This window comes from Molothrus aeneus, chromosome 4, assembly GCF_037042795.1.
Source record: "Molothrus aeneus isolate 106 chromosome 4, BPBGC_Maene_1.0, whole genome shotgun sequence".
NCBI classification, from domain to species: domain Eukaryota; kingdom Metazoa; phylum Chordata; class Aves; order Passeriformes; family Icteridae; genus Molothrus; species Molothrus aeneus.
In genome coordinates, this window is record NC_089649.1 from 29,367,588 (window position 1) to 29,381,984 (window position 14,397).

The following is a 14,397-nucleotide window of genomic DNA, read 5'->3' on the forward strand; positions in this document are numbered from 1 at the left end:
TTTACAGTAACACCTAATTGCAATATAAATAAGAGCATCATACCTTCTATCTCTCTGTTGATCACTATGGCTAGAGGTCCGAGAAGCTATTTAAAGAAAGGAAACAAAAGTTTTGAAGAGGTTAAAATATACTGTCACAGCAATATGAGGATAGTAGCAGAGCCCTTACCAATCCACTATCAATGAAATGCAGAACATAGAGCATGTGATCCTAAATCCCAGATTTTAAGACTGGCCAAGGTTAAAAAAATATTTGTATTAAATATGAGAAGTTTTTAAAATAGTCAGAGGGGAGTTTCATAGTCATTTAAAGTCTCTCTATGTCCAAGTTACCACGAAGAGAGATGGTCCTTTCCCCTGTCTTCTTCATTTCCATACCTTCCTATATTCTGCATTGTGGGGAACCAAGAGTTGAAACTTCTTTTCCTTTCATTAAAATGATACATGGATTAAACAAAAGGAAGTGTTAAACATAGCAGGCTTTTCCTTTTAATGAATAATTTCTGAGATGTGCTCTTCAATCTCATTTAATGTCTCTTTCTGTTTGTTTTATGGAAGGGAAAGGTACTAAGGCACAGAACCTAAAAAGATATTTCACTCTCCTTCATGCAAAAAGAAAATACTAAATGTTCCCAGCTAGATATTTGCTAAAGTTTAAATCACTTGTGAATTAAGAGTCAGAAACTGGTTTTTTTCCAAACCACGTGTTTTAAGTTACATAAAATAAGCAAATCCTGACCTCTTAATTTTTCTGGTTTTGCCATATTTACATTCAAATATTTTTTTTCAATGGCCACATTGCATTTTCATTTGGATTTCTCTAGACAGAAAAACAAATTATCCAAAGGAAAAATTTTTTGCACAGCAAGTGCAATTTAAGGAAGTGGTAGGATCTGTTATTGTGCAACATGACAGCATCATTAGCCGAAATCAGCAAAGCATACTTGATTAGAGAGCTGCAGAGTGTTGTGTCAAACATACCTCTTCGACAGGGCATTTTGGATGTGCACTATTCATGAGTGCTAGAGGAAAAAAAGAAGGGGTTACAGAAGACAAAGAGGAGGTAAAGGACAACAAACCAAGGCTTCAGAGTGCCAGAAGCCATGATCAAAGGGGTTAGTCATGCAAGGATAGTGCATGTGCCAGTGTTGTAAGGGGATAACTGTAATGTCTATTCACAACACTATTTCACTTTTTTATTTCCTAAAAAATGAAAATAAAAGTATATTTTATTTCTAGTCGCATGCCAATTTTAACAGTGGCTGTTTAGAAGTTTTCCTTGCAATAAATTAACCATGACGAACATAACTGAACATGGAAATGTCCACTGTATGGCTCCGCAAGTAAACACAGTGGGAACGAGGAGAGGGAAATCAAATCTCTTTGAATGTTTTTTCTAGTTTAAAATTTTTGTTTATTTGGGTCTGCCTTTTCTCCCCTCCAAAAATAATAATTTACACCGAGGACTTGGTACAGGTGCAAAGAAGTTGGGATCCCCTACCACAGAGGTATGGGCAGGCAGGTCAATCCCAGCAAGAGGCATACCTCAAATTATTTCACATCTAAATCGGTTCTGTAAAAATTGTCTGACTAAGTAAATAAACACTTCACCTTCATCTTCTTCTTCAGAAATCTCAACATAGCACAGATCTAACACACATGTTGGGAAAAAAAACCCAAACTGACTCAAACCAATCAAATCCAAGATCACTTTTGTGAAGATGACAGAAGAAAGTGTTCTTTTGGTAAATGTGGTCAATACATCTGCTTGGGTTATAGCCCAATTCCAATGATAAAGGCAGGAGAAATAAAAGCTAATTAAAGAGGAATGTAAAACTGAATTGATAAACCTGTCACCTTACTTCACTATTTCTAATTTCTGGATAAATTCTACAAGCTCTTTCATCCTGTGAGACTCTAAATGTGCTTGTATTTATCAAAATGCTTCTATTTATTTAACAGGAAAAACCTAAAAAAGTCTGAAAGACCTTTTTCCTTTCTTAACATAGGCAAAAAAAAATCTAGTGAGGTATCTATGTAATCCATCAAGCTCCAAAATTCAAGTAAACAAACCCTCTGGAAAACAACACATTTAAAATATTTATATAAAAATAACTTTACTAGTTGATATATAAATATATAAACAAGTCTCTTTAAGATGACTATTTTCAGAATGTACTCATTTTTCTGGAAAAAAAATATCTCAAGCATTAATGGAATCAAGTTACTTCCATGTGTATATAAACATTTAATATAAACATTTATATTTTAATGACACTGACAAAGGTCTTCCCTTCTTCTGTCAACATCTCCTCTACTTTTGCTGTCACATTATTTTACAACCACACTTTTAGAACATGTTTTGTTTTGGAAGCTCTTAAGAGTATTTAAATCCACAGGAGAAACAGAGATGAAAGCTACTGCATCTTCTGTTCTCAGGTATTCCACAAATGCCAGGGAAAAGAAAATACAAACTTTCTAAATAATCCTTGTCCCCAGACTTGCACAGCTTTTATTCCTTCACTGTTTCTAAGAAATTAATTTAAATTAAAAAGTGCATGAAAGAAGACATGAATTGTTAAAATATAGTATATACCTGACTTAAAAAAAGACAAGAAAAAACCTGCAGTCATTTTTCTAGCCTTGTGGTCTTTTGAGCCTTTAAGTCCATTCTTCTTTCCCTTTGTGGATTGTCTTGAAAAAGCATACTATTCATTTTTCCACCAGAAAAATACAGATTTCAAATTATGAGAGTTTTAAGATTTAAGAAACCTCTCTTCCATCAGGGTAGTCAATGGAAATGTATTTCAGCAATGCTTTATACACTGACAACTGAAAACAGTTGGTTTCTCAACTTCAACAATAAGAATTGCTCAGGGTAAGAATCACTAACATTTCCAGAAGCTTATGCTTAGGGGTATGTAAATAAAACAAGCAAAACAGCTTCAGAAGGGGAAGGAGAGGAAAATATCAGTGCATAAAACCCTCACTTTTTCATCTTACAATTTTATTGGTCTTGTGGGGGGGGAAAAAAAAAGTCAAATCAACTCATACCATTGTCAGTATTTATTTCCATTAGTGTCAATGAGGCACTTTATTAGCCAGTGTCAATGAGGCATCTAAATGTGTTTAACCTTGTACAGCATAAAAGACTAATGGTAATACTCTAAATAGAGGGCAGATCAGTGACTTATAGATTCCTCATTTGTACATATTTCTTAGAAGAACTATTTAGTGGGCTTTCCCAATTATTTTTAAACGTGTGGAGGCAAAGGGTATCCTATCTGTGCTGCATACTTATGTTTCAAATTTTTTCCTCTACTGTTTCTTCTCAGGGTCCTACTTTTCAAGTGCACTTAGTGTGTCATTTGTATTTGAAATACAGGCATATGGTGCAGATTTTAAGCTTTGGGATCAAAATGCCTGTGTAAGTACAACCACCATTATACCTCAAACCCATAAACTTTGATGCTACAGACAAGCTGGTGGCAACAAAAGTCTGACATGCAGATTTGAGCCTTTAGAAGACAGCTGGGCTAGAAATTACAATCTTTTGGGCAACCTTTTAAGGATCTGCTCAAAGATAAGGTTCTGTTGTGGGCACTGCATAACAATATCTGTGTGCTTCCATTAGCAAAACTGTATGAAATATTGAACAGTTTTGTCAGAGTGTTTTAAAAGCAAGTTTAATTTTAAAGATTAAAGATTGGAAAGATAGCCTCAAAGATTGGAAAGATAGCCTCAAACAGGCCAAGCCTTTCTACAACAAGGACATGTGTTAATATTTAAAAACACACCTTCTTTCAATGCTTTCTAAAACCAGGTTAGACATTTCTTCCAAACCTATGAAATATGGAGACTATTAGACTAAGAACTCATTTGTTTCATTATATAGATGATTAGGAATAAAGGTTATTCATTACAGTATTTCAAGAAAAGCCTCAAGAGTGGGCAAACCCTCCCTCCCTTACCTACAAAGTAATGCAGTTTGAAAAACTGAAAGTTCTGAAGAGGCCATGCTTGTGGTCTTTGAAATATCAAAGGTGTTACATGACTGCAGAGATTCTTCTTGAGGGAACACTAAAATGATCAGATAATCCTCAAGCCAACACCAGAAAAAAGAGCCTTGATTTCACCCAATATCTGGTTAGACTATTTCTGTATGAAATGGCTGTGAAGAAAAGATGAAGAGGTTCAAACTAATTGGAATTTTTCATGCATCTCTGCAACAAGAAAGTTTTCTCCCAAACTGTTTCTTGGCACAAGGGGGAGGTCTTGCTCCTTTTCTGGTTCTGTTTCCAGGCACCTCAAGGAAATATTAGATTGTCTGACATTGCAGCTGGGTTGATTTAATGCCTGAACGTAGCTAAAGAGATGGTGATGCCCAATTCCCCTTCCAAACATGGATTTTTGATTCCCTTTGAGTGAACACTAGCACTTATGTGACTTCACAGCGAGTTCACAGTGATAAAAACATAACCACTGTCTCTAAAGTTTTTGTCTCACTTTACCTCCCTGAACTTGCTTACCTTGGGCTCAGACCACCAGCAGCACAGGGGAAGGAAAATGCCACCCCCAACAGCAGTCTCTTTCCTGCCTCTGTTTCCTGTCTCCAGTGCTTCTCTGTGCAACTTCAGGGAGGGAACTGATAGAATAATAACCCAGGGGGGTTACAGGGATTCCTCTTCCCACCCCCAGGTTTTTATACACCCTCTATATGTTTTTCACAGCCAATCTGACTGTTAGGCACCGTAGAGGCTGGCACTGCTGCTGAATTAAATCTTTGTAGCTACACCTTAGAGTAAGTCTGTAGTTTTACTCAAATTTGACAATCATGATTTATGAAGGCATTTCACTCATTTCTACACCTTTCCTTGCCTTGTATGTTCCTGTCTCTGCACCATTCCCTGCATTATGCCAGCCCAAATGTTTGTGCAGATGGGGAAGAGAATGAGGTCATGGAATTGATCTGGTTGGGAAAAAGTGGGAGCCAAAAGAGCCTAGGAAGCCCCCAAGCAAAACAAATAAAATGAAAAACAAACAAAACCACAGCCAAAAATGGCTGCAAAACTGCCAAATGGAAAGCCACAGCTTCAGAGTGCATACAAGCTGTTACACATCCTTCATTCAGCCATGTATTTATTTAGGACAGAGTGAGAATAGAACAAGCCGACAGGTTCTTCCAACATTTTAGGATAAGAGACTTGCTTCTGTAGCCCTGCTTCCCAACAACAGCCTGGTCTGGAAGCATGGAGAAGTGAGTGAAAACACAGTTCCTCTTTGTCTCACTGCTGCAGCATTTGGCTTGCCTCTTTCCCCTTTCTTTGTCATTCTTGTGCACCTTGCTGTGCTGGCATCAATGGAAACAGTTTCACTGATTTCAGTGGGAGCTAGATAAGAGTGGTGTGTCCAGGCCTGAGACCATCATTAAAGATCCTGGGGTAACTTTTTACGAGTTGAGATCAAAAGATTACTCCTGAGCAAATCTCATGTTCACATGCTTGCTTCCTTCAGGTTACATTGGGCTCACTTTTCTGAATCCTATGGAGCAGTCAAAGAACTGAAAATGACACCATTACTCTATCTGGAGTTGTGGTCAGGGCGCCAAAGGAAAATAAACCCTCTTTCTCTCTGGCCACAAGAAATGGAGAGACTTATCAAAACAAAATGTTATACAGCATTGTCCACAGGTGGATAAGTTGAAACCCTGTACATACTTATCATGTTTCTTCCAAATCTGAGAGTAAGAGCTCAAAGAATCAAGGATTAAGAAAGACAGATTTCTAACTCTGTTAGGAAAATACACTTGTCCAGAGATTACCATACTTTTTCCAGATTATTGGCAAGGGGAGTTAGGAATTATTCAGTGTCCATTGTAATATAGGTCCATCCTAACAGCACTGGGTAATGGCATACAAAAAACTATAGCTTCATAAACAATGCCTTGCTACATACATGGATGTTATTTTGCTAGCTTATTATCTGAATAATTCACATGGTACTTATATTTCATCATAGTTATTCACATGTTAAATAAGTAGGTACCACGAGCCACAGCTTCTTGACTGGATTTTTATGTGATTATGCCTCAAAATAAAGAATCGCTTGCTACTGCATTTTCAAAAACATAGATATCAAATGCTTAATGATCTCGTAGATGATTTCTCAGTTTGGCAAGGTACTGGGGGCTTAGGCAGTCTGAATCAATTTCTGACTCCACCGCAAAAGGCCCCCTGTGATCTGGTGCTCTCTGTTTTCCAGTTTCCATCCGTGGCAGCAACAGCACAAATTAAGTGCTGCATTTTAAGGACAGCATCATGCAGACTAACTCTGAGTAAAGCTTTTATGATGCCCTTTCACTACTTCCAATCTAATCCACACTAATGAGTCCCTGACTAATAGGTCCAGGAGAAACAAATCAGTACTACATACACTAATTTATTTTTCCCCATAGCAGAGTCCTGAGGGTTGTTTCATTAATATGAAATTAAAAGTCATGGACTGAAAACAAATAAAACTGAAAAGGGGAAGAAAGTAACAGCATAAAATACTTTGAAAGGTGCATCTAAAGAAACTGTCTGCCAGGAAACATCATGAGTAGGGAAAGGGAGAAGGACTTAAATGCTGAAATCGGGGAAGAAGAGTTTGGACTTTCATTCAAGATTTATAAACAATCTTTTCTTTTCCAAAAAAAGCCCAGTATAGGAGTCTAATTCTGTCCCCAGTACAGTGAATAAGCAGTTGCTGCATATTTCTACAGTTCTGTAGAGAACTCTTCTATTCAAAATCTTCTATTTTGTCAAACAAACTAAAAATTGGGCACATCTAACCCAAGCTTTTCAGAGAAGGATCACATCTGTGCACAGATGCATTAGTGCATAAATAAGAAAATGTTAGCAACTGGAAAGAAGGAACAAAAAGATGGTCTAGAAAGAAAGAAAGAAAGAAATTACAGCCCCTCAGCTTACTGCTTACTTATTCACAGCTACTTTGTTTTTGCATACCAAGTTAAACAGTTACTAAAAATAAAGATGTAGCAACCCTACAACATTACAGTTCTCAAAAAGGAAAAGTAAACTTACATCTCTTGATTGCTGCTCTTATGGATGACAAGGGTCCTTGGCTTATTGAAGAAAAAAGAATTATTAAAACATGGTTAATGTCTCAAAGAGAAAACAATTAAGTAACATCACACAAAAATTCCCCATATATTGTAAAGGGTTTTCCAAGCCTGTTTTTTCCCCTGCGCTGTTATCTTACAGAAATTTGTCCAAAACTCCTGGACTATACAACCATACCCAACCCCTTTTAATGAAAACCAGGTTACAGCTTGGCTTCAAAACTCTGCAAACACAGAAAGCCAATTATTAAATCCATTATGTCTCTCAATTCTGTCTTGAAGTTCACATTCTGTCTCATGTGGGCGTGCATATTTACAGATTGCAAGTATTGAATGACTTATATTATCATAAATAAATAAAACTTACACAGCGAAGTAAAAACCTACAACCCTTTGCTAAATATTTTTAACAATTACTTAACAACTTGTCTTCCCTTCCAGTTGAGATAACATTTTTCAGTAATAACTTGGTGGGTGGGGTTAGGAAGACAACACGACCAAATATTTGTTGATACGCAGGGACAGAAAAATGTTTCCTTTTGCCAACTCATCTGTTTTCTTAGTAAGACTAGGGTTTCTGATGCCTCTCTTCTAAATGTTCTATTTAAGAGATACAGCAGTCCCTTCTATTTTTGCAGGTAAAAATCAAATCTAATTTGGGATTATCACTTTCAGAAATGCTGCAATTTGAAGAACATGGTATTAAAATTCTTCCACTTTGTGCTAAGCTACAGAGGAATTAAAACAACACAAACAAACCAACCAACCAATCAGTTCAGAAGAGAAGGGTTTTTTTCTCTTTTTTCTCTTTTAAATGCAAGAGATAAAGAATATTTATTGGTGAGAAGCTGAATGGACTTTTTAAAGGCTGAAAATAAATAGACTGTATCTGGTTCAAATTAATACAGTATCTTAACAACAAAACAAAGGTATACTAATCAAGCCTTTTCCAGAAACATTCTAGCACCAGACTCCACCAGCAAGAATGTTAGTACAGGGAGTGCATTAGCATTTTGAGTCTGCTCTCGTGCAGCACACCAACTCTGTCAGGGCTCAGTTTAGCTCCACATGCACGGGATGGCTGCAATTACTCCAGTGCGATGAAGAGTGGAGGGATTTGGAGGAGAGAAGAAAAGAGACAGTCAAAAAGGATGTGGATAAAAAACGTCCTCCCTCTACAATCATTCTGGAAACTAATTAAGACTAGAAATGAATGTTGCTCTGACTGAACTGTTTTCTGAAACAGTCTGGCTAGTCTAGGATAAACAATGCCTATTTGTCTGGTTTCAGAAACAGTTCAAATGTGGCTTGGCCCCAGTCCACACTGCTCGCAAAGCTGCTTTAGAAAACATTTCTATCAGTCATTTCACTGTGCATTTTTAGCAGAAAAGGGTTCTAGTTTTTCTTCAAAGTGTGCCATCAAAATACAGCCTTATCTTTAAGAAACACTTTTAGTTGTGTGTTCCTCACAGCTGTACCCTGGACTCTTTTCTTAGCTCCTTGTATCTCAAGTCTCTTTCTTTTCGATGTTCATTTTTGAAGCTTTAATTTTGCTTTCATTTTTCTGAATAACTACAATCTTTAGGGTTTTGATCATATTTATTATCAGACAGGAAGGAGACTGAAGTCTGGTAACATAAATATAAAATCTCCTAGAGCAGCAGTAACTTTCTAAACTAAGAATTCAGGATTTACCTAAGTTTCATAGGCAGAAATTAGGAAATTTATGAAGTACGCACATTCAAGTATGAGTGAGAACAAAAAGGAACAAGTTCTTTCTTCCACTGGCAAAAGCCCTTTGACCCATTGCAATTTGCCTCAAAATCTGATAAACACTTTTATATGAAAGCAAGTACTTTTGGCCGGAAATCATAGGAGTCGTCACGTAGACACAATGTCAAGCTATCCATACAGCTTGAGGATCAAAAGGATACATAGAAAACATTTTTTAAATCAAAATGCAAAGAACAAAGAAGTAAAACTTCTCATGAAACCAACCTACTGAAGTTGAAGAATGGATATACCAAGGGCAGCAAGGCAGCCCAAATATACAACTATCTCTAATTTAGAACCCAGTATAACATGGTTGTATAAGAAAATTTATGAGCTCACAGACAAAACAAGCTGTTAGAAGACAGTTTTTCTTTTCCACTTTCCATTAAGAAGTCACTCATCAACAACCTTTTGGCAAAGCACTACATTTCCTACCCCCAGGAGAGTTTCAGTAACATCTAGCTTACAATTATTTAAGCCCTTTAAAAACATGGAAATGACAGTAGACGTATTATTTTTTTTCCCCATAGAGCCCTGTAAAGGAATTGCAAACTTCATAACTTCCTTATATACTAAACCCCAGTAATTTAAATAAGATGCTGTTCTTGGGGCAGCTGGTGATTTTACCCATACCTTATGCTGAGCCTACCCATCCCTGCTCCATAGGAAGCAGTTCCTGGTCTCTTATTCTGTGTTGCAAAGAGAGAAGTGATAAGGTTACTAATAACCTCCTCTGCTCCACGGTTAATGACATGTTTTCTCTCAAGCCATCCAAATAAATAACATAACCAAATCGAATTTAATTCTCCTATTTGATGAGGTAGGAGCTGCAGCAATTACCGTACTGCATGGCTCTTGCCTCTTTCCCACCTCCTCCTCCTGTTCATAAGGCACAGCAATGAACCAGAAGGCAAAAAAAAAAATCCTCATAAATGCACATGGCAAGGAAACATTAATCCATCCAAAATGTGACTCCCCCCACAACTACATGAGAAGTCCTGAGGGGACAGTGTGACAATAACTAGCTGTGGGGATGGGAGACAGCAGCTCCTGTGCCACCCTGCAATGTACACAAGCGAAGTTCAAACTCACATTGCTGGAAGAAAACCATGCAGAGAGCAGGAAGTTCCAAAGTATTAAAGAATCTCATAAACATCAGGAGCAACACCAGAGTCATATCTAATATGGAATAAGTAAAGATGCAAACTAGCCATCCAACCCACGCTCCTCCCCCCATCTTCTAGCAGGAAGTACTGAACAACCAGAGCAACTCCTCTGACATCTGCACACTTATCTTAGACCTTGCTAACTGTTAATTTAAATCACAGACGTGGTTTCATTTCCAGCGAAGGCAATAGCTTTGATAAGCTTCCCCTGCCAGCTCCTCAAAACTCCATTGCACCCAGAAAAACCCACTCAGTAAGTTCAGAGGGGATCTGTAAGTTGCTGTGCCTGCTATGCTGAAAGCAGTTGGGTATTCAAGTCGGCAGCAATATGAAAAGGGTCCTATGGGTCACCATTTCAGAAAGATAAAGAACCTGGAGTGGCGTGTTTCAAGTTGTAAAACACCTTCTCACTCTTTCTGGCAGGCTCTACTCTGGGTTTCAGGGACAGGTTTTCTAAATATAAATACTTCAGGAAAATGCTTCAAAAGTATATTTCACATCTGTGCATTAGGAAAATAAAATTGCCACAAGGTAGACTGGGCAAAGAGCTGTAAACTGTTCAGTGGAGTAAGTGCAATTACTGTGCACAAATCATGGTTTCTCCCTCATCTGGGGCTGTGCTTCAACACTTCCTTGACTGAGCACTGTCTCTCTTCAAACACAATTTCAGTGTAGCTACCAGCTTTCTCAGAAGGCTGCTCCTGCAGGGTGACTCCTGACCCAACACAGCGTCTGTGTGAGCATCGCTCACCTCAGCAGTCCTCACAGAGCAGGGAAGGGGAGGTGCTGTTTAAGTGGAATAAAGCTCAAATCAAACAGCCATCTCCAAGGCAGGAGGCAGGGAGCTGTGTCTGCCCAGAGCAGGACAGCCACCTAAGCCAAGAGGCCTGGAGGTTCTGGGCCATCTTTTCACCCACCTTGTCCTTCAGCTGGTTCAGGAGTACCAGAGTCTGCAGTCCAGTGGAGGGCACCTCATGGGCACATTCCCACAAGCTGGCTGACAGTAAGGCAGCTTGGTTGTTGAGTACAAACAGGCAGAGGATTGATGGATTTCACTTGCCTCTGGAGATCACAGGCAGGACTGGCTTCTGACTGTCCCCTTCCTGCCTGTGAGCCTACCCATAGCCATCTCCTCAGGCTATCTACAGCCTTCTGATCCACAGGTTGTGACACTGCTTGGGATACAAAAGACATCCCAAGCTACTAACCTGTCCCAGCATCTCTTTGTCATCTGCTTCCACACCCTCCTATTGGCTTGCATGGGATTCTCAGCAGGAATTGAGTGGCCCTTCACATTGTCTGCTCCCTTTATCAGAACCAGGACCTTTATTTTATTTATCTAAACCGACATAACAATGAATATTCTACAGGAACACTGATTGCACTTTTTTCATACATCATTCTAGACATACAGAAAAGCCTAAAGGGGGAAAAAAACCAACAAAAATAATGAAAAATGATCACTTGTTCTAAAAAATTAATATTCTCAAGCATTTATTCCAACATCTCAAAATTTATCCTTTATGTCATGTTATATGAAGCTTTTCATAAAGTATCAGTCCTTAGGTTCACATACCCGTGTAAAAGTTAAACATATGTCTAATTGTGATGGTTATTGACCCTGCTTTATACTCACACACAGAGTAAAAAGAATTAAAATGCTGCTATTTTTAATGTCTTGTGACTTCTTGGAATGTGAGCCAAGAATTTTAAAATAGCTCATGCTGAAATTACTGTAAGGCAAAACACTAATTTAACAAAAAGCATCATATATTCCTCTCAGTTACTTTAGAAATCATGCCATCTTTATAACAGCCAGAGTACTACAGTACAACATTCTAAAAACTTATTAGAAGACATTACTCCAAGCACAAAATGTTTTAAATGTCACCTAAATTATTTCACTGCAGACTAAATTACATAAAGATGGTAGTAACTTAATAGTTAAATTAGAGGTTGTGCAAAAGATCAGATTTACCACCACCTGCAGGCCAAAGACAGACTTACTAGTTCTACCAAAAAGCTCTTAAAGCTATAACAGAAGACTCACAGCTATCCCAAATTCATGATGTGAGTGCAGTAGACAGAATTGTATTAATCCTGTGGAAGTCAATTTACACTGAAAATGCACCCACAGTGGTCAGCTGCTTCAATGCCTCCATTGCTGAGGAGCTGAGAGTGTAAATTAGCTGACATGGCACATGGAGTCCAGGTGCACTTTCCCCATCAGTGTCAGAGAAGTAGACAGTGCACAGCCAGTACTCCTGCCTTCCCCACGCTCACCATTTCCAGCAACTCTCTTGTGTTGGTGCTGGCATGGTCACAAGTCTGCTGGATCAGCCACATGGTTTTGTTAACAACAAAGAATCCCATCCCAAATATCCTGATTAATTTTCAGCCAGACAGGCCAACTGCTCCAGCTGGCTGCAGAGCCACATGAGCATCAGGGTAGCACCAGAGAAGTGATGGGAGTGGACAGGGAGGCCAGCAGCAGTCCTTGGGGTAAGCAGCTCAGCCTCCACTGACAAAACAAACCTTAAGTCCATGACTCTGCCACTAATCTGACAGTAAATCACCAAATGTTGGCTATACCTCATGTCAGCTGCTCTTCTCATCCTTCATTATCAGCTGACTCTTAATATTTTTTTTCGTGTTAGTGCTGATCATCCATATTGGCTCACTAGATCAGACAAGCACCAGAACAAACACAGTTGGCAGGAGCCTGTCCCTGCAGCCTTTCTGTAAAATGAACACTTGCATCTTTCTCTGCTAGATCATGGGGTATTGTCCTGGCCCTGCAGGTACAGGAGGCTAGAAAAGATCTAGTCACCTAAGAAATCACATGCTCAATAGTACAGATAGGTCATCTAGAAATTAAGACTTACCCCCACACAACTTCACTTCTCTCTTGGGTTCAGCCTCAAAAGCAAGAAATCCTGAACCAGTAATTAAGTCCAGCAACAATTCAATCCTCATCAATATGCTGAGGATGTCTGCTTCTGCATCACTTAATGAATGCCACAACCGCGACTTCCCACTGTCTGGACAAGTGAGGATGTAGCTAAGCAGCAGCTAAAATCCAGCTGCTCAGCTAATTAAAACAGCTCACATTGATCAGCATAGGGAAATCCTTTCAGGAATTGCTCTCTAGCTGTTTCTTCAACTACTTATTACATATTCATGTGCTTGTCACTGTCATACTTTGGGATCGTATTTTAGCAATGAAACCTTCAATTTTAAGGCAGAACACAGGCAGGAAGTCAAAGCAAATCATGGCAGCAGATGATAACATTTCACACTTCAATTCTCACAGCAGCCTACAAGTCATGAGGTTACAACGGCTTCCACATTTAATAATGTCCAGCTTAGACCCTGAAGCTGAAACACCTCCCAAATTTTTTGTGAATCTGAGTAATTTCATTTGTGTACACCCTGAACTCTTTCCTGACTGTGAGCTACAGACATTCTAGACAGATTTCCTACAGCATCTTCTTTCAGTCAACAACCTGAGCTGTATAGCCCCTAACCCCAAGATGATTGTAAAGAAAGCACACAGCCATTCCAGAAAGGCAAATAAATGCCTAGAGCATGATTCAAGTAATTCTCAGTCTTCACTGCATATTGACTGATTTCAGCTCCCAATAAAATGTATGCTACAAGAAGACTTTGGCCCTCCTGTAACAGCTAAAAAGGCTCCCCACTATGCCATCTATCAACATATCACACTCACTGTTATGATAAGCCAGCTAGTATGTTTTGATTAAAATCAGTAAATAGTATTTATGATTAATGGCAATTTAATCTTGGTAGTAAATAATTCTAGGAGTAGAAAACACCTATAATTTTAATAGCATAATAGCAATGTAGCACTGTAAATGTAAATTGAAGTATCACTGAATTGTTATAGTGATAGGAACAGGATATTTGGGAAAGTAACAGTTAAAAAACAGAAGGGAAGAACCAGCGCTTTCAAACAGAACAATTTAGATGTAAAGTGCAGCTTCTGCTGATGGAAATATTTTACCATTAAAGTCTACAGAGCTTCTGCATTTGCACATGGGGAAAGATGACAGTGCCCTACTTTTACAGTTCAAGAGTACAAAACAAAGCCTATTTCTAAAGAATGGTTTTTTGATTCAACTATTTGCAGTTGCATTTCAGTCAGTAAATCAAAGCCTTCTCTAGCCACTGATGGGACATTCTGCTTGCTTCATACATCTCTGTACATCAAATATAACCTGGTGGCTAAATGAGCTCCAGAACCTTTGTAATTGACATCACAGATGAATAAAACCTGGTTTAATCATGAAGGATGAGCAGGACAAAGGCATAAAGAAA

At 38.5% G+C, this 14,397-nt stretch overlaps 1 protein-coding gene across 3 annotated transcripts in view; it reads right to left on the reverse strand.

Moving 5' to 3' along the window:
* SH3D19 (SH3 domain containing 19) overlaps positions 1-14,397 on the reverse strand; it is an 81,807-nt gene that overhangs the window by 35,257 nt on the left and 32,153 nt on the right. For 2 of the 3 annotated variants that reach the window (XM_066548180.1, XM_066548179.1), the window contains exons 3-4: positions 7,083-7,123; positions 44-86 (exon numbers count right to left, since the gene is read on the reverse strand). In XM_066548180.1, the coding sequence (XP_066404277.1) occupies positions 44-86; positions 7,083-7,123 (84 nt within the window). Of the gene's footprint in view, positions 1-43; positions 87-981; positions 1,023-7,082; positions 7,124-14,397 lie in introns of those variants that run through there. The other variant, XM_066548181.1, reaches the window with a different exon arrangement.